General features: G+C 45.3%; 2 protein-coding genes across 2 annotated transcripts in view; one reads left to right on the top strand and one right to left on the bottom strand.

Moving 5' to 3' along the window:
* LOC148044279 (uncharacterized) overlaps positions 1–23,961 on the bottom strand; it is a gene marked incomplete at its 3' end in the record, with an annotated part of 81,205 nt that overhangs the window by 14,321 nt on the left and 42,923 nt on the right. The gene's annotated exons all lie outside the window — the stretch shown is intronic.
* Positions 9,141–10,028, top strand: LOC148044280 (taste receptor type 2 member 40-like). The gene has a single exon (XM_087721964.1). The coding sequence runs from the start codon at positions 9,141–9,143 to the stop codon at positions 10,026–10,028; it is 888 nt and encodes a 295-aa protein (XP_087578090.1).

The raw sequence follows: 23,961 nt of genomic DNA, 5'->3' as shown, positions 1-23,961 counted from the left end.
GAACTTGAACGTGGAATTGAAATACAATAAAATACAATCAGAGCTGAAAAGGACCTTGCTGTTAGTTGCAAAGTCGTGTCTGACCCATCACGACCCCATGGACAACATTCCTCCAGGCCTTCCTGTCCTCTATCACCCCCCGGAGTCAATTGAAGCTCACGCCGACTGCTTTGGTGACTCCATCCAGCCACCTCCTTCTCTGCCGTCCCCTTCTTCTTTTGCCCTCCATCATTCCCAGCATGAGGCTCTTCTCCAGGGAGTCCTTCCTTCTCATTAGGTGGCCAAAGTCTTTGAGCTTCCTCTTCAGGATCTGGCCTTCCAAAGAGCAGTCAGGGTTGATCTCCTCTAGGACTGACCAGTTGGATGGCCTTGCAGTCCAAGGGACTCAATGCAGGAGTCTTCTCCAGCACCAGAGATCAAAGGCCTCCATTCTTTGGTGCTCAGCCTTCCTTATGGTCCAACCTTCACAACCATCCATTGCAAGTGGGAAAACCGTAGCCTTGACTATGCACAATTTTGTTGGCAGGGTGATGTCTCTGCTTTTTAGTATGCTTTCTAGCTTTGCCATAGCTTTCCTCCCCAGGAGCAAGCGTCTTTTGATTTCTTGGCTGCAGTCCCCATCTGCAGTGATCTTGGAGGGTTCCACCACAAAACCGCGGTAGACTAAAGCGTGTGTGACTAAAGCGCGGTGACAAAACCGCACCGTCAAAACCGCGCGACAACAGCGCGCCGACAACAGCGCGCCCACAGAAGCGCGCTGTAACATAACCCTAAAAATAACCCTAAACCTAACGCTAAACCTACCCTAAACCTACCCTAAACCTTACCTTAAGTTAAATTGCGCTTCTGTCGGCGCGCTGTTGTCGGCGCGCTTTTCACATAGCGGTTTTAGCGCCGCGGTGTTGTCGGCACGCTTTTGACGTTCGCGGTTATGTCGTGCCACGATCTTGGAGACCAGGAAAATAGAAATTTATCACCACCTCCATTTCTTCCCCATCTATTTGCCCGGAATTGAGAGGGCCGGATGCCATAATCTTAGTTTTCTTAATGTTGAGTTTCAAGCCAACTTTTGAACTCTCCTTTTTCACCCCCATCAAGAGGCTCTTTAGTTCCTCTTCACTTTCTCCCATACCGGAACAGTATTTGGTGCTCCGGGCAGGCTCCGGTACACCCGTACTGGGGCGTACCATCTGCAACCCACCCCTGCATGTATGCCATAAGTTCACCATCATGGCTCTCAGCTTTAAAATTAGCAGAGTCAAATTTGGAGCTGTTTTCCTTCCACGCTCCTGCTTTATTCTAGGATTACTAGCTTAACCAGTCCTAAGGAGCAGGGATGGTCGTGTTGACAGCCTATATTGTAGTCCCCTCTGCCTGCGTTAGGTCTAAATCCCAGGAGATTTATTTAATCAAAACGTGCCGTCGCCTCTATGAAAATGCATTTCCTGCCACTCAGATATACAGCTCGCTTTCTTGTTAGAATCTCTCCCCCTGCTCTAATTTTCTCTCTTCCTGCCATTCTCCATTTGCAACGCCAGGAGAATCAGCCTCTTTTCATTCGGCCAGATTGATGGCAGAAACAGCCACCTGCTGTATCAAGGTTTTGCTAGGCGCTTTATTAAAAATATATATATATATATCAGGACTCACCTGGCTATTACTGTCTTTTGGTCTCGCCAGGTGGAGCCTGAAAAAAAATATCTACTTTTCCTTGTCATGTTTCAAAAGAGGCTGCCGGAGCAGATGAAAAGTCACCTCCTCTCCCTGGAGGTCACAACAATGTGATGCTCTTAATTACACACTTAGAGAGTGGGGGTGTTTGCTTCCAGATATTACATACAGTTGCTGCCATTTCGCCCCCCCCTCTCAAAAGGAGTCTAAGGGAGACCTTTCGTCTCCATAACAACCTGGAGGGCATGAATAATTCAGCTGGCTTTCAAAGGACTTGTTTATTTATGGGCTGTCTTAATTACAGCGAAAGAGAAATTCCAAAATGACAGCAACAGTTGCTGGTTTTACTGCCTATCAGTTGCTCCTTTCACAGGAAAGCACCCGCTTGAACAAGAAGCAGGCTGTGGAGCTTCAAAAATGAGGGATAGGTGAGACCTACAGCCCTGCTTGTTCTGCGGTGATTTCAAGGGACGGCCTTATTATTCCAATGTTCAAGTTTACTCTGTGTTATTTCTACATAGGTCTCAGGGGGACGGTGGTTGATTGCCACCCAGAGTTGCCCTGGCATAAGATGGGTGGGCAATAAGTTTAATAAATGATAGATAGTGATGGATGGATGGATGGATGGATGGAATAGAGATAGATAGATAGATAGATAGATAGATAGATAGATAGATAGATAGATAGATAGATATAGGTAGATAGATACATATATACATACATACATACATACATACATACATACATGATGGATGGATGGATGGATGGATGGATGGATGGAATAGATAGATAGATATAGATAGATAGATATAGATAGATCGATACATAGAGGATGGATAGGTAAAAGGTAGGTGGATAGATGAGATAGATAGATAGATAGAGATAGATAGATAGATAGATAGAGATAGATAGATAGATAGATAGATAGATAGATAGATAGATAGATAGATACATAGATAGATAGAGATAGATAGACAAATAGACAGACATATAGATGAATAGAGATAGATAGATGATAGATGATAGATGATAGATAGATAGATAGATAGATAGATAGATAGATAGATAGATAGATAGATAGATAGATAGATAGATAGATGATAGATAGATAGATAATGGGGGCTGGATGAATTGATAGGTAAAAGACAGTAGATAGATAAAAAGTAGGTAGATAGATGGTGGATGGATGGATGGATGATGGATAAAAAAAGTAGGTGGATGGATGGATGGGAGATAGATAGATAGATAGATAGATAGATAGATAGATAGATGATAGATACATACATACATAGAGGATGGATGGAATAGATAGATAGATAAATATAGATAGATATAGATAGATACATAGAGGATGGATGGATGGGTAAAAGGTAGGTGGATGGATGAGATAGATAGATAGATAGATAGATAGATAGATAGATAGATAGATAGATAGATAGATAGATAGATAGATAATGGGGGATGGATGCATTGATAGGTAAAAAAATAGTACATAGATAGATAGAAAGCTAGATAGATAGATAAAAAGTAGGTAGATAGATGGTAGATGGATGGATGGATAAAAAAGAGGTGGATGTATGGATGGGAGATAGATAGATAGATAGATAGATAGATAGATAGATAGATAGATAGATAGATAGATAGATAGATAGATAGATAGATAAAAAGTAGGTAGATAGATGGTAGATAGATGAATGGATGGATGGATAAAAATGGTGGATGTATGGATGGGAGATAGATAGATAGATAGATAGATAGATAGATAGATAGATAGATAGATAGATAGATAGATAGATAGATAATGGGTGGACTGATAGATTGATAGGTAAAATGATGGATGGATGGATGGATGGATGGATGGATAAAAAGTAGGTAGCTAGATGGTAGATAGATAGATGGATGGATGATGGATAAAAAAAGTAGGTGGATGGATGGATGGGAGATGGATGGATGGATGGATGGATAAGTGGATAGATAATTGATAACGTCTCACTTCACAACAGAAATATTGGACTCAATTGTGGTCATAGGTCAAGGACTACCTGTACATCTAGTTTTTGTTTCTCAGGAAGACATTTTTTTTAAAAAAAAAGAAAGACAGATAACCAGAGGCTTCATTTCTCCTCCTGAAGGGAGGATGCAAATCCAGGGCGGATTTCATTAGCCCGTGTTCCTATTATTTGTACACAGGGATATTTACATAAATCTCATCTGCCGTGCAGCCCTGTGTATGGATTGCCAGCTGGAGTTTGCCTAGCCCCGTCCCTGCATTTCCCCGAAATTGCTTTCCTGTGTTTTGTTAAGAGGGTTGGTGAAAGGACCCTTCCTCCTCCAGGGGAAAGCTGTTATCTAAGCTTTTCATTTCTGAGCAATCTTGGTCGGGAAGTGGATTCTCATAACTCAACAAGCAAGCACCCAGCCAGGGTGAGAGCAGTAATTTATCAGAGGCCCTCCAAGCCTCATTTCAGACTAAGCAAACAAATAAAACAGAGCCAGACAATCAAGACCAAGTTTGCTGGGAGCTTTTTGGTTTTTCTTTCGTTTTCTGGGAGTTGTTTGTCAGGAGGGAAATGGGGACAAAGTGGGGGGGGGGGAACGTCAGAAAGCCTATTGCCGAAGGAGGGCCCTTTGCATGGAGAAAAGGACAGCGTTGATCTGGTGTTCCTTGAGTGGAAATGGAGATTGAGAGGGAGGGAGGAACCGCGAACAACAATGCAGTGCAATCAATGACATATTAATTTGCTTTGACAGGAAGGAGGAAGGAAAGGAAGAAATAGGGGGAGAAAGGAAAGGGAGAAATGGAAGGAAGGAGATATAGAGAAAGGCAGAAGGGAGGAAGGAGGGAAGGAAGGAAGAGGAGGGGGGCGGAAGGGGAGAAATGGAAGGAGGGAGATATAGAGAAAGAAAAGGGGGAAGGAGGGAGAGAGGAAGGAAGGAGGAAGGAAAGGGAGAAATAGGGGGAGAAAGGAAAGGGAGAAATGGAAGGAAGGAGATATAGAGAAAGGCAGAAGGGAGGAAGGAGGGAAGGAAGGAAGAAAGAGGAGGGGGAGGGAAAGGAAGAAATAGAGGGGTGGAGGAAGGGGAGAAATGGAAGGAGGGAGATACAGATAAAGAAAAGGGGGAAAGAGGGAGAGAGGAAGGAAGGAAGGAAAGGGAGAAATAGGGAAGAAAGGAAAGGGAGAAATGGAAGGAGGGAGAGGAGATATAGAGAAAGAAAAGGGGGAAGGAGGGAGAGAGGAAGGAAGGAAGGAGGAAGGAAAGGGAGAAATAGGGGGAGAAAGGAAAGGGAGAAATGGAAGGAAGGAGATATAGAGAAAGGCAGAAGGGAGGAAGGAGGGAAGGAAGGAAGAAAGAGGAGGGGGGCGGAAGGGGAGAAATGGAAGGAGGGAGATATAGAGAAAGAAAAGGGGGAAGGAGGGAGAGAGGAAGGAAGGAGGAAGGAAAGGAAGAAATGGGGGGAGAAAGGAAAGGGAGAAATGGAAGGAAGGAGATATAGAGAAAGGCAGAAGGGAGGAAGGAGGGAAGGAAGGAAGAAAGAGGAGGGGGAGGGAAAGGAAGAAATAGAGGGGGGAGAGGAGAAATGGGAGATATAGAGAAAGAAAAGGGGGAAGGGGGGATAGAGGAAGGAAGGAAGGAAGGAGGAAGGAAAGGAAGAAATAGGGGAGAAAGGAAAGGGAGAAATGGAAGGAGGGAGAGGAGATATAGAGAAATAAAAGGGGGAAGGAGGGAGAGAGGAAAGAAGGAAGAAGGAAAGGGAGAAATAGGGGAGAAAGGAAAGGAAGAAATGGAAGGAGGGAGAGGAGATATAGAGAAAGGCAGAAGGGAGGAAAGAGGGAAGGAAGGAAGAAAGAGGAGGGGGGCGGAAGGGGAGAAATGGAAGGAGGGAGATATACAGAAAGAAAAGGGGGAAGGAGGGAGAGAGGAAGAAAGGAAGGAGGAAGGAAAGGGAGAAATAGGGGAGAAAGGAAAGGGAGAAATGGAAGGAGGGAGAGGAAATACGTATATAGAGAAAGACAGAAGGGAGGAAGGAGGGAAGGAAGAGCAGGAGGGAGGGAAAGGAAGAAATAGAGGGGAAGGGGAGAAACGGAAGGAGGGAGGAGATATAGAGAAAGAGAAGGGAGGGAAGGAAGGGAGAAAGAGAAGGGGGAGGGAAAGGAAGAAATAGAGGAAGGGGAGAAATGAAAGGAAGGAGAGGAGATGTAGAGAAAGACAGAAGGAAGAGATGGCGGAATCAAGGGAGGGAGGGAAAGAGGGAGGAAACGGGAGAGGAAGAGAGGGAAGTTCCACTCTCTTCTAATGTGTGGCCTGCTTGGTGTGTAAACAGCAGATACTGTCTAAGTCAGGGGGGTTGAAACCTTGACAATGATGAACTGCTGAGGCCCTCCAGGCATAGAGGCCTGAAGATGGGTTTGAAGTTCCCAAGAGTTTTGGGCATCACCTCTGAAACCAGTTTGGTGCGAAAGCAGAGTTGCTGTTGGGCAGAAGGATACTCCAGAACATGAACAGTTATCAGAGTTCCAAGTAATAGACCCCATAGCAAACAGATGAATTCCTCAAAGTATAGCTTTATTGGAAATATCCTATTGGCACAGATCTGGCAAAAACCGACTCTGAAGATTCCCGCGGTTTCCCCCTAATTAAAGTACAAAATGTTCACTTCCTCAAAACAATCAGTCACATGGTCCAATCACGGCTCTGTCTGGTTGCCTGGTGACATCACTCCTCCTTCCTCTGATTAGGGGTGAGAATGTCCTTGGTTCCAGTGGTGGGTTTCAAAAATTTTTCGAACCTACTCTGTGGGTGTGGCCTTCTTTGTGGGAGTGGCTTGCCAGCCATGTGACCTGGTGGGAGTGGCTTGCCGGCCATGTGTTTTCTTTCTTTCTTTCTTTCTTTCTTTCTTTCTTTCTTTCTTTCTTTCTTTCTTTCTTTCTTTCTTTCTTTCTTTCTTTCTCTCTCTCTCTCTCCTTCCTTTTGTCTCTCTGTCCCTTTTTCCTTTTTTTCTTTCATCTTTCTCTTTTTCTTTCTTTCTTTTTTCCTTTCTTTCTCTTTCTTTCTTTCTTTCTCTCTCTCTCTCTCTCTCTCTCTCTGTGTGTGTGTGTGTGTGTGTGTGTGTGTGAGAGAGAGAGAGAGAGAGAGAGAGTGGTGGGTTTCAAAAAATTTTTGAACTTACTCTGTGGGTGTGGCCTTCTTTGTGGGAGTGGCTTGCCAGCCATGTGACCTGGTGGGAGTGGCTTGCCGGCCATGTGTTTTCTTTCTTTCTTTCTTTCTTTCTTTCTTTCTTTCTTTCTTTCTTTCTTTCTTTCTTTCTCTCTCTCTCTCTCTCTCTCCTTCCTTTTGTCTCTCTGTCCCTTTTTCCTTTTTTTCTTTCATCTTTCTCTTTTCTTTCTTTCTTTCTTTCTTTCTTTTTTCCTTTCTTTCTCTTTCTTTTTCTCTTTCTCTCTCTCTCTCTCTCTGTGTGAGTGTGTGTGTGTGTGTGTGTGTGTGTGTGTGTGTGTGTGTGTGTGAGTGGTGGGTTTCAAAAAATTTTGGAACCTCTTCTGTAGGTGTGGCCTGCTTTCCGGGTCCACTGGTGGAACCTCTTCTAACCGGTTCGGTAGATTTGACGAACTGGTTCTACCGAACTGGTGCGAACTGGCAGGAACCCACCTCTGCTTGGTTCCCAAGAGAAAGTATTTTGTTTTGGCTACAATGCCGCAACTGTCTCAAATCCTCCCCCCACCCCCCCACCCCCGATCCATCAGCTCCAATGTGGCAACACTGAAGCTCCAAGATGGCTTTGGTTAGGTAAGCTGGCCATGAGAGTGGACTCTTCTGCAACTTCCACCCCTGACCTCCTTTAGGTTTGAACTCCTGAACAAGAAACCAAGTGAAACAATGACATCACTCAACATGCCTAACCGGATCTCCTACACACCATTCCAAGTTGGCATCTTCATCATGAATCTAATCCCCAGAAATGGGCTGTTATTCATCACCAACCTGAAAATATTAGAAGAGTGAGGCAGGCCAGAGGATTGCTTAAAATCATCTACTTTTAACGAGCCATTAATCCCTTGTGGGGTGGAGCCTCGGCAACTGAATGGAATGGATTGTTTCCTGGCCAGATGCCCTTCCTGTTGCCAGTGCAGATTTTTGTCCAGCAAATACATTCTCATTCTGCCCAGAGAGAGAAATATCTGCCTCTACCTAGGATCGAACTCGCCACTTCCTGATGGCGAGGCGAGAACTCCACCTCTAGGTCCCTGCACCATTCGGAGGCTTGCTTAAAATGCCCTCCATTAAATGCTTCCTTTTCCTTGGTGTTCTGATCTAGGCTGCCTGATTCTAGGAGCCGAGGTGGCACAGTGGTTAGGGTGCAGTATTGCAGGCCACTTCAGCTGACTGTTATCTGCAGTTCAGCGGTTCTAATCTCACCGGCTCAAGGTTGACTCAGCCTTCCATCCTTCCGAGGTGGGTGAAATGAGGACCCAGACTGTGGGGGCGATATGCTGACTCTGTAAACCGCTTAGAGAGGGCTGAAAGCCCTATGAAGCGGTATATAAGTCTAACTGCTATGGCTATGGCTATGGATTCAGTCAAAAGCACACGCTTAGTCCCAAAACCCCTCTTTTTATTTCAACGCCTGTGAATTAGGTTCATTCGCAGCCTGTAATGAGTCACAGATAGTTTGTAAAGGCTCCGACAGAAGTCTGCCAAAGTCTTTCGGGATAAGGCTGATAAGCACCCACCTTTATCTTCCTTGAAATGCTGCCAAAGTCCTAATTGGCAATTAGCTTGGCAAGGCCACACAACGGAGCTTCAGAATGTAAACCCACCAGCATGAGCAAAGTTGCAAATGCTCACATACTGTTGCTCCTCCTTTATGTCCTATGGGAGGGGCCAATCACCTCCAAGCCTTACTCGCAAGTCGCCCCTTTTGTCTTAACTGTTCTTGCCTTGTGGCAGCTCTGCGCCTGCGCACACTGTGAATAGGCTCCTCCTGTTCCTCTGCCTTGATGATGTCCAACTCTAGAGGTTCCGGAGGCAGCACATAACTCCCACATGGCCCTGGCCCCCTCTCTGCCTCTGACACAGAGCCCTCATCTGAGCCTTCCCCAGACTCCAGGATTGGCCCATGTTCCTCCCCAACCTCCTCACTGTCAGACTCTCCAAGCTGCTGGCAGGCCACAAGACTTGGTGACTCGGCCTAAGGGAGAGATGTTTGGAAATCGCTCTTCACATCGCACTAATGCCTGACCTTAAACACACACAGCTGTGGAAAAAGAACATGTAAATGCGGCAAACATCCTTGGCTGCCTAAATATTTACGTTACCAACAACAGTCCTAAATAAAATCTCTCGGCAGCTTGGCAAACTCTTCCGAACAAAAAGACTTCAGCGATGGATCTTGGGCTACAGGAATGCCGTCTCTTCACTGAAGCTCTGGTGGCTTCTCACCAGCTTCTCTTTCGCACGCCCGTGGAGTAGCCATGTCGGTGTCAGGACTTCACAACTGGCTGTGCCTCCTTATCATCGTAGCCGTGACTCTTGTGGGGATGACCGGAAACGGGTTCATCTTTATCTCAGACGTCTGTGACCGGATCCGAAGCAAAACGCAGATGGGTTCGGATCTCCTGTTGATGTCCCTCAGTCTAACCCGGTTTATTTTCCTGGGGATCACGCTGGGCATCCATTGTATCAGCTTCCTGGATATTAATCAACCGCAATACGCCGGCAAAGTCATCGTTTTCTTTTGGACCTTTTTCAATGCCACCACCTTGTGGATTACCACCTGCCTTGGAGTCTTTTACTGTGTGAAGATTGTCAACTTCAGCCAGCCCTTCCTCGTGAAAATGAAGCTGAGGATTTCCAGCCTGGTTCCCCATTTGCTGATAGCAGTGATGCTGGTTTCCTTGGCCTCGGCTCTTCCTTTCCTCTGGATCGAGGATCACAACCAGTCTTATAACAACCCAGAGGACAGGCAGAGGATGATGGATCAGATGTTCCTCTTCGGTATGCTGTATACCGCAGGGACCTTCCCGTCGTTCGTCATATTTTTAATTTCCTCCGGCTTTTTAATTTACTCGCTCGCGCACCATGCGAAGAGGATGCAGAGCAACTCGCCGGGCTTCAGAGACCAAAGGATGGACGTTCATCTGAAGACCACGAAGATCCTGACCTCTTTCCTCATCCTCTACGCCGCAACCTTCGTAGCGGAAATTTCAATGACCTGCTTCCCCAGTCCCTGGGCATCAGTGATGTCCTTAACGGTGGTTAGTGCATATAATTCAGGACACACCGTTGTTTTGATCATCATGAATTCCAAACTGAAAGAACGATTGAGCAAGATGTTCCGGTGTCTGAGGAAACAGACGTGAAGGACTGAGCCCAGACTGAAATCACGCTTAAATCTTGCTCGAACATGCCCAGAGTTTCAGGTGTTCTGACCCAGCCTTCGCAGAAAAGCAAGAAACAGACTCCGCTCTTTAATTAGACATTGGGGAATTAACTGTCTTCACCAACAGGAAGTCCAGACAAGGAGTCCTGCAAGCAATACTCCTTATCAGTGCGTTAAGAGAATAGAATAGAATAGGATGGGATGGAATAGAATAGAATAGAATATGGAATGGAATAGAATAGGATGGAATGGGATGGGATGGGATGGGTTGGGATGGAATAGAATATGGCAGTGTTTTTCAACCTTTTTTGTGCAAAGGCACACTTTTTTCATGAAAAAAATCACGAGGCACACCACCATTAGAAAATGTTAAAAAATTTTAACTCTGTGCCTATATTGACTATATATAAAGTAATTTTCCCACGGCACACCTTACACTATGTCACGGCACACTAGTGTGCCGCGGCACAGTGGTTGAAAAACACTGGAATATGGAATGGAATAGATTGGGATGGGATTGGTTGGGATGGAATAGAATAGAATATGGAATAGAATAGAATAGAATAGTATAGAATGGGATGGGATGGGATGGGATAGGTTGGGATGGAATAGAATATGGAATGGAATGGAATAGAATAGGATGGGATGAAATAGAATAGAATATGGAATGGGATGGGATGGGATGGGAAAGAAATGGAATATGGAATGGAATGGAATAGAAAAGAACAGAATAGGATGGGATGGGATAGGTTGGGATGGAATAGAATATGGAATGGAATAGAATAGATTGGGATGGGATTGGTTGGGATGGAATAGAATAGAATATGGAATAGAATAGAATAGAATAGTATAGAATAGTATAGAATGGGATGGGATGGGATAGGTTGGGATGGAATAAAATAGAATATGGGATGGGATGGGTTGGGATAGAATAGAATAGAATATGGAATAGAATAGAATAGTATAGGATGGGATGGGATGGGTTAGGATGGAATAGAATAGAAAATGGAATGGAATAGAATAGATTATGGAATGGGATGGAGTAGAATATGGAATAGAATAGAATAATATAGAATGGGATGGGATAGGATGGGATAGGTTGGGATGGAATAGAATAGAATCTGGAATGGAATAGAATATGGGATGAGATAGGATGAGTTGGGATAGAATAGAATAGAATATGGAATAGAATAGAATAGTATAGAATGGGATGGGATGGGTTAGGATGGAATAGAATAGAATATGGACTAGAATAGAATATGGACTAGAATAGAATATGGACTAGAATAGAATAGAATAGAATAGAATAGCAGAGCAGAGCAGAGCAAAAGCAAAACAGATTTCTCTTCTTTCTCAGCACATCCCTCTGATACCCAAACACCTTAGGGTTTTTCACTTGGAGGAAACATTAAGGATTGCCTGCGTCTTAATTTCAACAACCTTGTGTTCGGTTTTATAACGTTTTTAGTGTTTCAACTGTCATATTTATTTATTTTTAATTGTAAGCCACCCGGAGCCTTAGCTTGAGATGGAAATCGGCTATGGAAATCGAATAAACAAACAAACAAAATTGCAGTTGAAATGAAATTCCGAAATCCCTATTTGTCCTGTTCCATCAGATTCCACAAACACGGAAGACAAGCGGAACACATGATGGTTTGTGAGGGATGTAATCGTACATCAGCATCGACAATGTGACATCTGCTGTGCCCTCCACCCTTCCGTGGCTAAGGCGGGATGAGAATGGTGCCCTCCGCTCTGCCACTGCCTTCCTCCCAGTTGTGTCCCAGGTCTTTTAAAATTTTTTATTAATGGCTTGGATGCCAAGATGGGAGGGACGGTTATCAAATCTTCCAATCTGATAGCCAGAGCCTCGGAGGGGTAGAAATACAATCGAAACTGATGTTGATAGATTAGAGCAATGGACTAAAAGCAGCAGAATGAAATTTAACAGAGGGAAACGTAAAGCTATCGGCGCAGGTTGTATAAATCAAATGCATAAATATAGGACGGGGATACATTTGGCTCTTTAATAGCAGGTGTTAAAAATGTCCTGGGACGGTGGCTGATCATGGATTGAATCTGAATCAGAGGAGGGATGCGATTTGCGGAAAGAAAGAAACAAAAGAAGGAAGGAAGGGAGGGAGGAAGGAAGGAAGGAAAGGGAAGGAAGGAAGGAGAAAAGGGGTAGCCAAAGGGGAAGAAGAAAGGAGAGGGAAGGGGAGGGAGGGGAAGGGGAGGGGAAAGGAATGAAGGAAGGAAGGGAGAGAGGGAGTGGGAGAAAGGGGAAGGAAAGGAAGGAAGGAAGAAAGAAAGAAAGAAAGAAAGAAAGAAAGAGAAAAAAGAAAGGAAAGGGATCACCGAAGGGTAAGGAAGGAAGGGGAGGGAAGGGGGAGGGTGAAAGGGAAGGAAAAGGAAAAAATGAAGGAAGGAAGGGGGAGAGGGAGAGGGAGAAAGAGGGGAAGGAAGGAAAGAAAGAAAGAAAGAAAGAAAGAAAGAAAGAAAGAGGAAAGGGATAGCAGAAGGGGAAGGAAGGGGAGGGAAGGGGGAGGGCAGAAAGAGGGGAAGGAAGGAAAGAGAAAGAAAGAAAGAAAGAAAGAAAGAAAAAAGAAAGAGGAAAGGGATAGCAGAAGGGGAAGGAAGGGGAGGGAAGGGGGGAGGGAAGAGGGAGAAGGAAGGAAAGAGAAAGAAAGAAAGAAAGAAAGAAAGAGAAAAAAGAAAGGAAAGGGATAGTCAAAGGGAAGGAAAGAAGGGAAGGGGGGAGGGTAGAAAGAGAAGGAAAGGGAAGGAAGGTAGGAAGGAAGGAAGGGAGGGAAGGGAGAGAGGGAGAGAGAGGGGAAGGAAGAGGAAAAAATCACTTAACAACTGTCTTGCTCATCTTGGATTCCCTTATGGTCGCGAGCTGTGGACTACCTATATTCTTCAGATGAAACCGAAGGGATCGCTCTTACCTTGAATACTTACATATCCACATTTTTTCCTTCTGATGCAGGTTCCTAGGCACTTTCTCAATTAGACCTAGAAAACTCTCCTACAAAATGCAGTCTTGCAAACGACTGAATTAAGACCATTGGCATTGACTCTCCTAATGATTGTATAAAATTAAAGCTGTGGTTAGGATATAAATAGCCATACATAGGTGGAACTTTGAGAAGGCAAAGTCCAATCAAAACCTTCCTAATTTAAATCAGTTCACGATGGATTATTTTGCTTTTTTAAAAAATTTAAAGCCATGTTTGGTTTTGGTTTTGATTGTGAGAATCAATGAAATGAGATCAGAAACGATGCTTTGAAAGAGGATAGGAGCCAGCCGTGTGCAGCCGCATCCAAAAAAGGCCAATGCAATCCTAAATTGCATTAACAGAGGGATACAATCAAGATCAAGGGAGGTACTAATGCCACTCTGTAAAGCCCTAGTAAGCACTGATGATGCTACCTAGTTGGGTAATGAAATGTCTGTTAAGAAAAGAACGCAGCTAAGAAACAAATGAATTTCAGTGTAGAGAAAAGTAAAGTCCTACACTTAGCTAAGAAAAATGAAAAGTACACATATAAACTGGGTGAAACCAGGCTTAATAGCAGTCACTGTGAGAGGGATCTTGGAGTCTTAGTGGACAACCAGCTAAATATGAGCCAGCAGTGTGCAGCGGCAGCCAAAAAAGGCCAATGCAATCCTAAATTACATTAACAGAGGGATGCAATCAAGATCAAGGGAGGTACTAATGCCACTCTATAAAGCCCTAGTAAGGCCACACCTAGAGTACTGCATCCAGCTTTGATCACCGCACTATAAAAAAGGTGTTGAGACTCTAGAAAAAGTGCAGAGAAGAGCAACCAAGATGATTAGGGGACTGGAAGATCAAACATATGAAGAACAGTTGCAGGAACTGGGCCTGGCTAGTCTAGTGAAGAGAAGGACCAGATGAGACAGGATAGCAGTCTTCCAATATTTGAGGGGCTTCCACAGAGAGGAGTTGAGTTGAGTTGAGTTTATTGGTCTTGTATGCCGCCCACTCCCGAAGGACTCCGGGCGGCTTACAATAAAAAGGGGAAGGGGATAAATAAGACAAGAGGGGATCCAACTATTCTCCAAAGCACCCGAAGACCAGACAAGGAATCATGGATGGAAACTGACCAAAGAGAGATTCAACCTGGAAATAAGGAGACATTTTCTGACAATGAGAACAATCAACCCATGGAACAGAAGTTGCCTTCAGAAGTTCTGGGAGCTTCATCAGTGGAAGGTTTCAAGGAGAGACTGGACTGCCATTTGTCAGAAATGGTGTAGGGTCTCCTGCTTGGACAGGGGGTTGGACTAGATGGCCTATAAGGTCCCTTCCAACTCTGTTAATCTGTAATATGAAGAACAGTTGCAGGAACTAGGCCTGACTATAATGAAGAGAAGGACCAGGGAAAATATGATAGCAGTCTTCCAATATTTGAGGGGCTGCCACAGAGAGGAGGGGGTGTCAAGCTATTCTCCAAAGCACCTGAAGGTCAGACAAGGAATAATGGATGGAAACTGAACAAGGAGAGATTCAACCTGGAAATAAGGAGACATTTTCTGACAGTGAGAACAATCACCCCATGGAACAGAAGTTGCCTTTGGAAGTTATAGGAGCTTCATCACTTCAGACTTTCAAGAAGAGATTGGACTGCTATCTGTCAGAGATGATGTAGGGTCTCCTGCTTGGACAGGGGGTTGGACTAGATGACCTATAAGGTCCCTTCCAATTTTGTTAAAGGATACATCCAGGCTGGGTTTCCTGGTTTGAAATTTCCAGCAGAGGCCAAAACTTACCATCATGATTTTATCCCTCTTCAGCGGACAACCACAAAAGCTTTTGAAATAATATTTGTGCCAAGCTATTTTCCTTCTCCAGAGGGGACAAGAGTCTCATCAAGGATCAGATCTCATCAGCAAAACTCTAAATGAGATGGCACCAGTTGTAAGCATTTTCTGCATGGCATCTCTTTGTTTCCATTTTGGTAGTTGTCCAAATATTTATAAACCAGTTTGGGCAGATCTATCAGCAGGGCAAAAAGATCCTTATTGTGAGATCCATTGTTATATATTCTCCTTGGCAGATTGTTTTATTTTTCCCTTTGGGTTTTCAGATGAGAGGTTTCTCACCTTTAACTGGGAGATATTACAGATTGAACGCTGAATGTATAGAAGAGAAAGCAGAGAAATGCCTTACTCCATATTGGAGTAAGAATGGAAAGAAGGCTTGTAAGGAAAGAATTTACAAGGAATGTAAGGAAAGAATGCTAGTAAGGGGGCAGTGATTCACTTAACAACTGTGGCAATAAATAGCAATAGCAATAGCAATAGCAGCTAGAGTTATATACCGCTTCATAGGGCTTTCAGCCCTCTCTAAGCGGTTTACAGAGTCAGCATATCGCCCCCAACAACAATGCGGGTCCTCATTTTACCCACCTCGGAAGGATGGAAGGCTGAGTCAACCCTGAGCCGGTGAGATTTGAACAGCCGAACTGCAGAACTGCAGTCAGCTGAAGTAGCCTGCAGTGCTGCATTTAACCACTGCGCCACCTCGGCTCTGAATAAAGGTTATAAAATGGCTCACTTAATAATTATCTCACTTAGCAGCAGAAATTTTGGGCTAACGTTGAGGTTATAAGGTGAGGACCAACTGTACTTTCTTTCTTACAAATACCTTCGGCATCCATAATTTCATGAAATGTCCATCTGCAATTTGGGTGTGAACTTTAGGCATTGTCACTGAGAATCCCTCGTTGCCTAGGTATTTTGAACTTCTGCATTCTCACAGTCTTTATTTCCCCTCCCCTTCATCTCCACAATTAATGTCTACCATGGGCTCTCGTTGTAATTGCTCTTGAAGGTGACCTCAGAAAGCTTTCTAGATGCCAAACGACCATCTTTAACCCTGAGGTTTTCAATCATGTGTGGTTGAACACACATATGGCACCATCATTTTCATTTAGCTTGTTGTTGTTGTTGTTGTGGTTGTTGTTGTTGTTGTTAGTCCCAAAGTCATGTCTGACCCATCATGAGCCCATGGACAATGTTACTCTAGGCCTTCTCTAACATCCCCTGAAGCCCATTTAAGCTCATGCTGACTGCTTTGGTGACTCCATCCAGCCACCTCATTCTCTGCTGTCCCCTTCTTCTTTTGTCCTCCATCATTCCCAGCATGAGGCTCTTCTCCAGGGAGTCCTTCCTTCTCCTTGGGTGGCCAAAGTACTTGAGTTTCATCTTCAGGATCTGGCCTTCTAAAGAGCAGCCAGGGTTGATCTCCTCTAGGACTGACCGGTTGGATGGCCTTGCAGTCCAAGGGACTCAATGCAGGAGTCTTCTCCAGCACCAGAGTTCAAAGGCCTCCATTCTTTGGCGCTCCGCCTTTCTCATAGTCCAACTTCCACAGCCATCCATTGCAACTGGGAAAACCATAACCTTGGCTATAGGCACTTTTGTTGGCATTTAAATTAGATTATTTAAAATAAATGATAAGCACCTGGAGAGCCCATAGATAAAATCACCCAAGAGCGGTGATGGGATTCAAATAATTTAGCAACTGGTTCTCTGCCCAGTGACCAACTGGGTAGGTGGGGCTCCGTGGTCATGTGACTGTGGCCAACTCAATGTCACTCACATCGATGGGTGCTTCATCTTAGTTGTTACAATGTAATCAGGGTTAACCGGAGAGGCGGTTTCTGAAAGCAGGGCAATAAAGATTAAGCTAGAAACAACACCAGAATGTTTCCTTCCTGCCTTCCTTACAGGATTAGTCTTGTGAAGTGGGGAAAAAAACAAAAGGAGATTTCCTCCAACAACCGGTTCTCCGGACTGCTTAGAAAGTTAACAACCAGTTCTCCCAAGTAGGTGCGAACCGGCTGAATCCCACCACTGCCACAGGGGGAACATTTTTCTCTGCAGTTTGGGTGATGTGATCATAATGTTGGCCTAGAAACCAGCTCAACCGCTCCCTATATGGACTCCTAAAAATGTTCCTTCATTTGCCCCGACCTGCAAGTGAGACTCTTGACAGATTCACTATCCTTGCGTAAAAAAAAATAAATCACCTGGTGGACTTTTCATTCCGTATCCATATTTGGGTTTCCAGCCAATTATTCTCACAATCTTGCTACCGGCTTCCTTCTGCAAGGACTCAAGGAGATGTTAATAACATTAAGTGAGTTGGAGACAATGATAAAGTTAGCTGCCAGGCTGGCCTTCTGCACGGTTTTGACTGGTCATTAGTTAAGGGACTGCTGGAGGTATTATTTGACAGATTCCCAAAGTGTCATGATTTTCTCATTAGGAGAAGGAGGGCACGGTTACCGCAGACTGCTGGGTGTCAAATTTATGCAATCAAATCAGGTCAGCGTAATAATGGAAGTTTTTTTCCCTGTCTCTATCACAAACCACGGCAGATACTTTTCTTAGTACGACATATGTAGGATACGGGCTGCAGATATGCCATGCTAACTTAATATAGGCCTGCCATAAAATGGGTTTTAGTACTTAATATAGTATCTGGATAGGGTCGCAGTGGTGAAGATGCTGAGCTTTCAATCAGAAAGGTCAGCAGTTCGGCGGTTCGAATCCCTACCGCCGCATAATGGGGTGAGCTTCTGTGACTTGTCCCAGCTTCTGCCAACCTAGCAGTTCGAAAGCACGTAAAATAAGTAGAAAAATAGGAACCAACTTTGGTGGGAAGGGAACAGCGTTCCGTGTGCCTTCGGGGTTTAGTCATGCTGGCCACATGACCACGGAGTCGTCTTCGTACAGCACTATCTCTTCGGCTTTGAAACGGACATGAGCACCGCCCCCTAGAGTCGGGAATGACTACTACATATGTGCGAGGGGAACCTTTACCTTTTATAGTATCTGAAGGCAGGACAAGATGCAATGGATGGAAACTAACCAAGGAGAGACCCAACCTAGAACTAAGGAGAACTTTCCTGACAGTGAGAACAATTAATCCATGGAACAACTTGCCTCTAAGAGCCGTGGTGGCACAGTGGTTAGAATGCAGTATTGCAGGCTATCATGTCTCCCCTAGTCCTTCTTTTCATTCAACTAGGCATACCCAATTCCTGCAACCGTTCTTCATATCTTTTAGCCTCCAGCCCCCTAATCCTCTGTTGCTCTTCTCTGCACTCTTTCCAGAGTCTCCACATCTTTTTTTACATTGTGGAGAACAAAACTGGATGCCGCATTCCAGTGGTGGGTTTCAGAAATTGTTCGAAACTACTCTGTGGGTGTGGCCTCCTTTGTGGGAGTAGCTTGCCGCCCATGTGACCGAATATGAAGATGCCGATGATACTTCTCAGAACCACCTTAAATTACCTCACACACAGCACTGGCATGCATAAGAATATGATGTAAACTTGTTTTTTAAAAGGCATCTTTGGTTTGCGTTAAAACAACTTCAACACACTCAATGTTCTGATTGCACCACAAACGCAGTAGTCATCCTTCCCTTTCACAGAGGCACTGAGTTTTAGAAATATGAGCATGATAGTGTAGAATAATCATATCCAAGGACCAGTGGTGGGTTTCAAAACATTTTGGAGCCTCTTCTGTAGGTGTGGCCTGCTTTCCGGGTCCACTGGTGGAACCTCTTCTAACCGGTTCGGTAGATTTGATGAAACGGTTCTACCGAATAGGTGCGAACTGGTAGGAACCCACCTCTGCTGTATTCCAAGTGTGGCCTTACCAAGGCATTATAAAGTGGTATTAGTACTTCACGTGATATTGATTCCATCCCTTTGTTTATGCAGCCTAGAACTGTGTTGGCTTTTTTGGCAGCTGCTGCACACGGCTGGCTCCTATTTAAATAGTTGTCCATTAGGACTCCAAGATCCCTCTGAGAGTTCAGATTAACAGAGTTGCAAAGGACCTTATAGGTTATCTAGTCCCACCCTCAAGCAGGAGACCTGAAAGTAGTAGAAATGGTTATTAATATTGAGAAAGGTACCACATATTAGGTACCTGGTTAGGAAGGCTAACAGCCAGGAACTATCCGGATTAGGCTGACCAGACAAGCGACTTTAAATGTCCGGAGCTGAATGATTGGAGAAGAAAAATAGGTCCAGCTCAAAATATTCAGGTGTGGTTTCTTTGCAGCAAAGCCGGATGGAGGCATCACGTTGATCTTGGTTGGCCTCCAAAAACTGTAGAGGTTGACCAGGCCACCCATAGGGGGAGGAAGAGTAGACCTTCCAGAAAGAGTTAGAGTTTAGAGTTTTATTTCATTTGTATGCCGCCCTTTTCCCTAAGGGGACTCAGGGCGGCTCACAACTCAAAGAAGGGAAGGGGGGATACAGACAGTTTAACAACAACACAAAACTATACATAGTTAAAAAGCACAACAATCATACCATTCGAGATAGGGGCAGCGAATCTTTAGCCCCAGGCCTGTCGGAACAGCCAGGTTTTAAGGGCTTTGCGGAAGGCCTGGAGGGTGGTGAGGGTACGAATCTCCATGGGGAGTTCGTTCCAGAGGGTCGGAGCAGCCACAGAGAAGGCTCTCCTCCGGGTAGTCGCCAGTCGACACTGGCCGGCGGATGGAATTCGGAGGAGGCCTAATCTGTGGGATCTGATTGGTCTAGTGGAGGTAATTGGCAAAAAGCCCAAGAAAGAATCCATCATTTCATGATTAAAGCCCCAAATACCTCCTTCTTTAAAAAAAAATATGCTGCACATGTGAACCCTAGAAAAAAGGGAACACGGGCTTGGAAAATCTGTGGGTGCTCCTGCAGGTTTAACCTGCTTAGGACTTTGACGTGAGACAACTCAAGGATATCTCAAACTGAGAACTGTAAGAAGGTCTGAAGGGAAGGGGCTAGGACCGTGATGGCTAACCTTTTTGTTGAGGTGTGCCAAGAGTGTGAGGAGCATGCGGGGTGTGTGTGTGTCACACGCACGCATGCCCACACCCATAATACAATGCCGTCCCCCCACGCATGGACGCCCAACTCCCCCTCTGCGCCTACACGCAGACCTCACTGAAACCTCCGGACTTCCGGTTTGCCAGCTGGGCTGTTTATTGCCCTCCGGAGGCTTCAGGGAAGCTTCCTGAAGCTTCCGGAGGGTGAAAAATGGCCCAACACGCAAACCGGAAGTTCGGGAACAGACTTCTGGGTTGCCCATTGAGTGGTTTTTCTCCCTCCAGAGGCTTCAGGAGGCTTCCCTGAAGCCTCCGGAAGGCAATAAACAGCCGAAAATCAAGGCTGAAAATCTGTAGCTGACATGGCAACCCCTTCCGTGCCCTTAGAAATGGCTCCGTGTGCCACCTGTGGCACGCGGGCCATGGGTTCGCCATCACTAGGCACCAGGAAAGGGTTTCAATCTCGGGTTATTGATTCTTCTTAGACTGCATCCAATTTGGAGGGGCAAGATCTCAGAAGAGCCATCAACCGCAGAAGTTGCTAGACAATCGGGATGTATGACTCCCCGTAGGAGGTTTGGGAGACGCTGCGTGTTGAGAAACTGTCCAACGTAGAAGAATGCAGCAGAAGACATACAGCCCTCGATGTCAGTGTTTGTCATTGTCTTCAGCCTGGATTCTCTCCTGTTGCTAGTAATTCTGCTTTATTAAACGCACCCCTAGCACCACCCCTGACATATTAGGCTGTGCCTCACAGTATTATCAAGGAGGGTTCCCCCCTCCCCTTACACATCTTTTTCTGCCTCCTGGTTTAATTCTTCTCTGCTTCCGTTATAGGTCTGCCTCTCTAATACTTTCCTCGTGATTTCCTCCCTCTGCCAGAAAAAACTTCACTTTTCCAGCTTGCTTTCTTTCAAAAACCTCTCTCTCTCTCTCTCTCTCCCTCTCCCCCTATTTCTTCTCCCCCTCTCTCCTTCTCCCCCTCTCTCCTTCTCCCTCCTTCTCTCTTTCTCTCCCTCCTTCTCTCCTTCTCTTCCACTCTCCTTCTCCCTCCGTCCATCTTCCCCCTCTCTCCTTCCCCCTCCCCACCTCTATTTCTCCCTCTCCTTCTTCTTTCCCTCCCATCTTCCTCTACCCCCTCTTTTTCCTTCTCTCTCACCGTCTCTCTCCTTCCTCCTTCTCTCTTTCTCTCCCTTCTTCTCTCTTTTTCTCCCTCTCTCCTTCTCCCTCCGTCCCTCTTCCCCCTCTCTCCTTCCCCCTCCCTCCCCTCCTTCTTTCCCTCCCATCTTTCTCTATCCCCTCTTTTTCTTTCTCTCTCACCGTCTCTCTCTCTCCTCCCTCCTTCTCTCTTTCTCTCCCTCCTTCTCTCTTTCTCTCCCTCTCTCCTTCTCCCTCCGTCCCTCTTCCCCCTCTCTCCTTCTCCCTCCCTCCCCTCCTTCTTTCCCTCCCATCTTCCTCTACCCCCTCTTTTTCCTTCTCTCTCGCCGTCTCTCTCTCTCCTCTCTCCTTCTCTCGTTTTCCCTCCTTCTCTCCCTCTTCCCTTCTCCCTCCCACACTCTTTCCCCCTCTCTCTTTCTCTCCCTCTCCCTTCCTCCCCCTCTCTATTTCTCTTTCCCTCCCTCTCCCTCCCTCTCCTTCTCTCCCCTCTCCCTCCCTCACCCCCACTTCTTCCTTCTCTCCCTCCCTCTCCCTCCTTTTCTGAAGAGCCGAGGTGGCGCAGTGGTTAAATGCAGCACTGCAGGCTATTTCAGCTGACTGCTAGTTCGGCAGTTCGGCGGTTCAAATCTCACCGGCTCAAGGTTGACTCAGCCTTCCATCCTTCCGAGGTGGGTAAAATGAGGACCCGGATTGTTGTTGGGGGCGATATGCTGACTCTGTAAACCGCTTAGAGAGGGCTGAAAGCCCTATGAAGCGGTATATAAGTCTAACTGCTATTGCTATTTATTCTCCCACTCTCCTTCTCCCTCATTCTCTCTCCCTCTCTTCCTTTCACCTCCCCCTCCTTCTCTCTCTCTCTCTCTCTCTCTCTCTCTCTCTCTCTCTCTCTCTCTCTCACACACACACACACACACACACACACACACTTGTAACTCAGGGTGGAAATGAAGGGACTTTGATGCCTGCGAGAAAGCAACCAAGCTCCGAGAGCATTGAAGTCTCCACAATTTAACCCTGAGCTACCAATATTCTCAGATTCTTTGGATTCATGAAGAGAATGGTCAAACGTATGGTTTCCCATCCACCCCTGACGGCCTCCCAGAATGCCTCATAATGCTCCCTTACAGTTTCTATCCCAGACTTTTATTTTTAATTTTCCAAGATTGTCGTTGTGTGTGTGTCTCTCCAAGCATTTTGACGCATTCTTTGCAAGAGTCTGATAATTCAACACCACCACCCCCAATCCCGAGCAAATTGAAGTCCTAATTCAGCCAGGCGACTCAGTGTCTCTCTTGGCTTAAATCCTCATCTGTGCCTGAATTACATTTTAAGACGGTTTCCCTACCATTTTTCCTCTCCAGTTTGCTGTTTATGTAATGCAGTGTTTCTCAACCTTGTCAACTTGAAGATGTCTGGACTTCAACTCCCAGAATTCCCCAGCCAGCGTTCGCTGGCTGGGGAATTCTGGGAATTGAAGTCCAGATATCTTCAAGTTGACAAGGTTGAGAAACACTGATGTAATGGCTTTCTTTTTTTTTCTCAGTGAGCGTTCATCACTCCAACCCACCGCCCGAGCCGCCGTACAATAAAATTACCAGCTATTAAAGAACAGACATAAAATAACCACGTTAAATCACAACATACAGGCACCGATTTTTTAAAAAAATGTTACGTTTAAAATACTGTGCAATAAAGTCATTCGAAAACAGACTGGGATAAAAAGAACTGTGAATTTCTCAAAGCGATGGACAGGGTTTGTTTCTTTATTTTAGTTGAACTGGGCTCCCCTTAATTTTGGGGCTATTTTCATGCCCCAAAATTTTGGGCTAGTTTCCTTCTCCATCCAAATTAATTTTTTTTAAAAAATCATCAAAATGGACGGATCTAGTGGATATTGCCGCCTTCTTCCTTTCCTTGTTGTGCTTTTTCTCTCTTTCTTGAATTTTTATTAAAGTTTATTGTAATATAAAATGAAAACAAAGGTATGAATGAAGAGGAAGGGGAAAAAAAACATCTCAAGAAAAATTGCTTGTAGGGAGTTAAAACCCAGCCCTCTCCTAGAAGAATGAAATATCCTAGGAAATATTGAAAAGGCAGGATATTATATTTCCCTGGATGTGAAAAGAGAGAAACTTGTTTTAAAGGCAAAGTAGTTCCCCGCAGCTTCCTGCCCATCCCGCTTTGCCAATGGGCCATTAAGATGCCCAAGGCAGTCCCTTTACATAATAAAGAGTTCTCCCCTTCAGCTCCAGGGGGTGGGATTAAGGCATGATAGTATTAGCTCTTTACCCACTCACCAGGTGACATCTGAGAACTCAACCAAACTTGGGGTTCAAAATACAACCTAGAGAGTAGCCCCTGCACGGCCCCAGGGGAGTCTGACAACCAATCGGAATACATTTCTTACACAGGAACAGGAAACAGAGAGGTGGGGCCGAACAGATTATAAAAAGTCCAGCAAGTCCCTTCCAGGCCCTCTCTCTCCTCTGCTCTCTTCTTCTTCACCCAACATTGAAGCATGTGATGATCCCACTTTTCTGTTCAGGACCTCAAGCCATGTGGTCCTGTCCACCATTAAACCATCTTTCCAAGCAGCCTCCATGTCTCAAGTGTCTTTTCCCGCACTTGGAGCTGAACCCAGAAGGACATTTCTGCCAACAGCTGACAGGAGAAGCCGCTACTATATAAAGAGAGAGCAAAACAGAGGTGGATTCCTATCGGTTCGTACCGGTTCGGCTGAACCGGTTGTGGTTTGCTGGCCTGGGTCGGCGGAAACGGCAACAAACTGGTTCTGTTGGTGCGACATGGTTTTTTCCCCCATTTTTTTTAATGTTCTGCACATGCACAGACCTATTTATGGGCAAGTGCACATGCATG

This window comes from Thamnophis sirtalis, unplaced genomic scaffold (assembly GCF_051295495.1).
Source record: "Thamnophis sirtalis isolate CommonGarterSnake01/CBP01778 unplaced genomic scaffold, rThaSir2_p1.2 scaffold_8, whole genome shotgun sequence".
NCBI lineage: Eukaryota > Metazoa > Chordata > Lepidosauria > Squamata > Natricidae > Thamnophis > Thamnophis sirtalis.
Note: the sequence above shows the minus strand (reverse complement) of the source record. Positions and strands in the feature narration are given on the sequence as shown.

Bases quoted from the DNA above. Each gene is read 5' to 3' on its own strand.
- LOC148044280 (XM_087721964.1), top strand. From the start codon at position 9,141: ATGTCGGTGTCAGGACTTCACAACTGGCTGTGCCTCCTTATCATCGTA.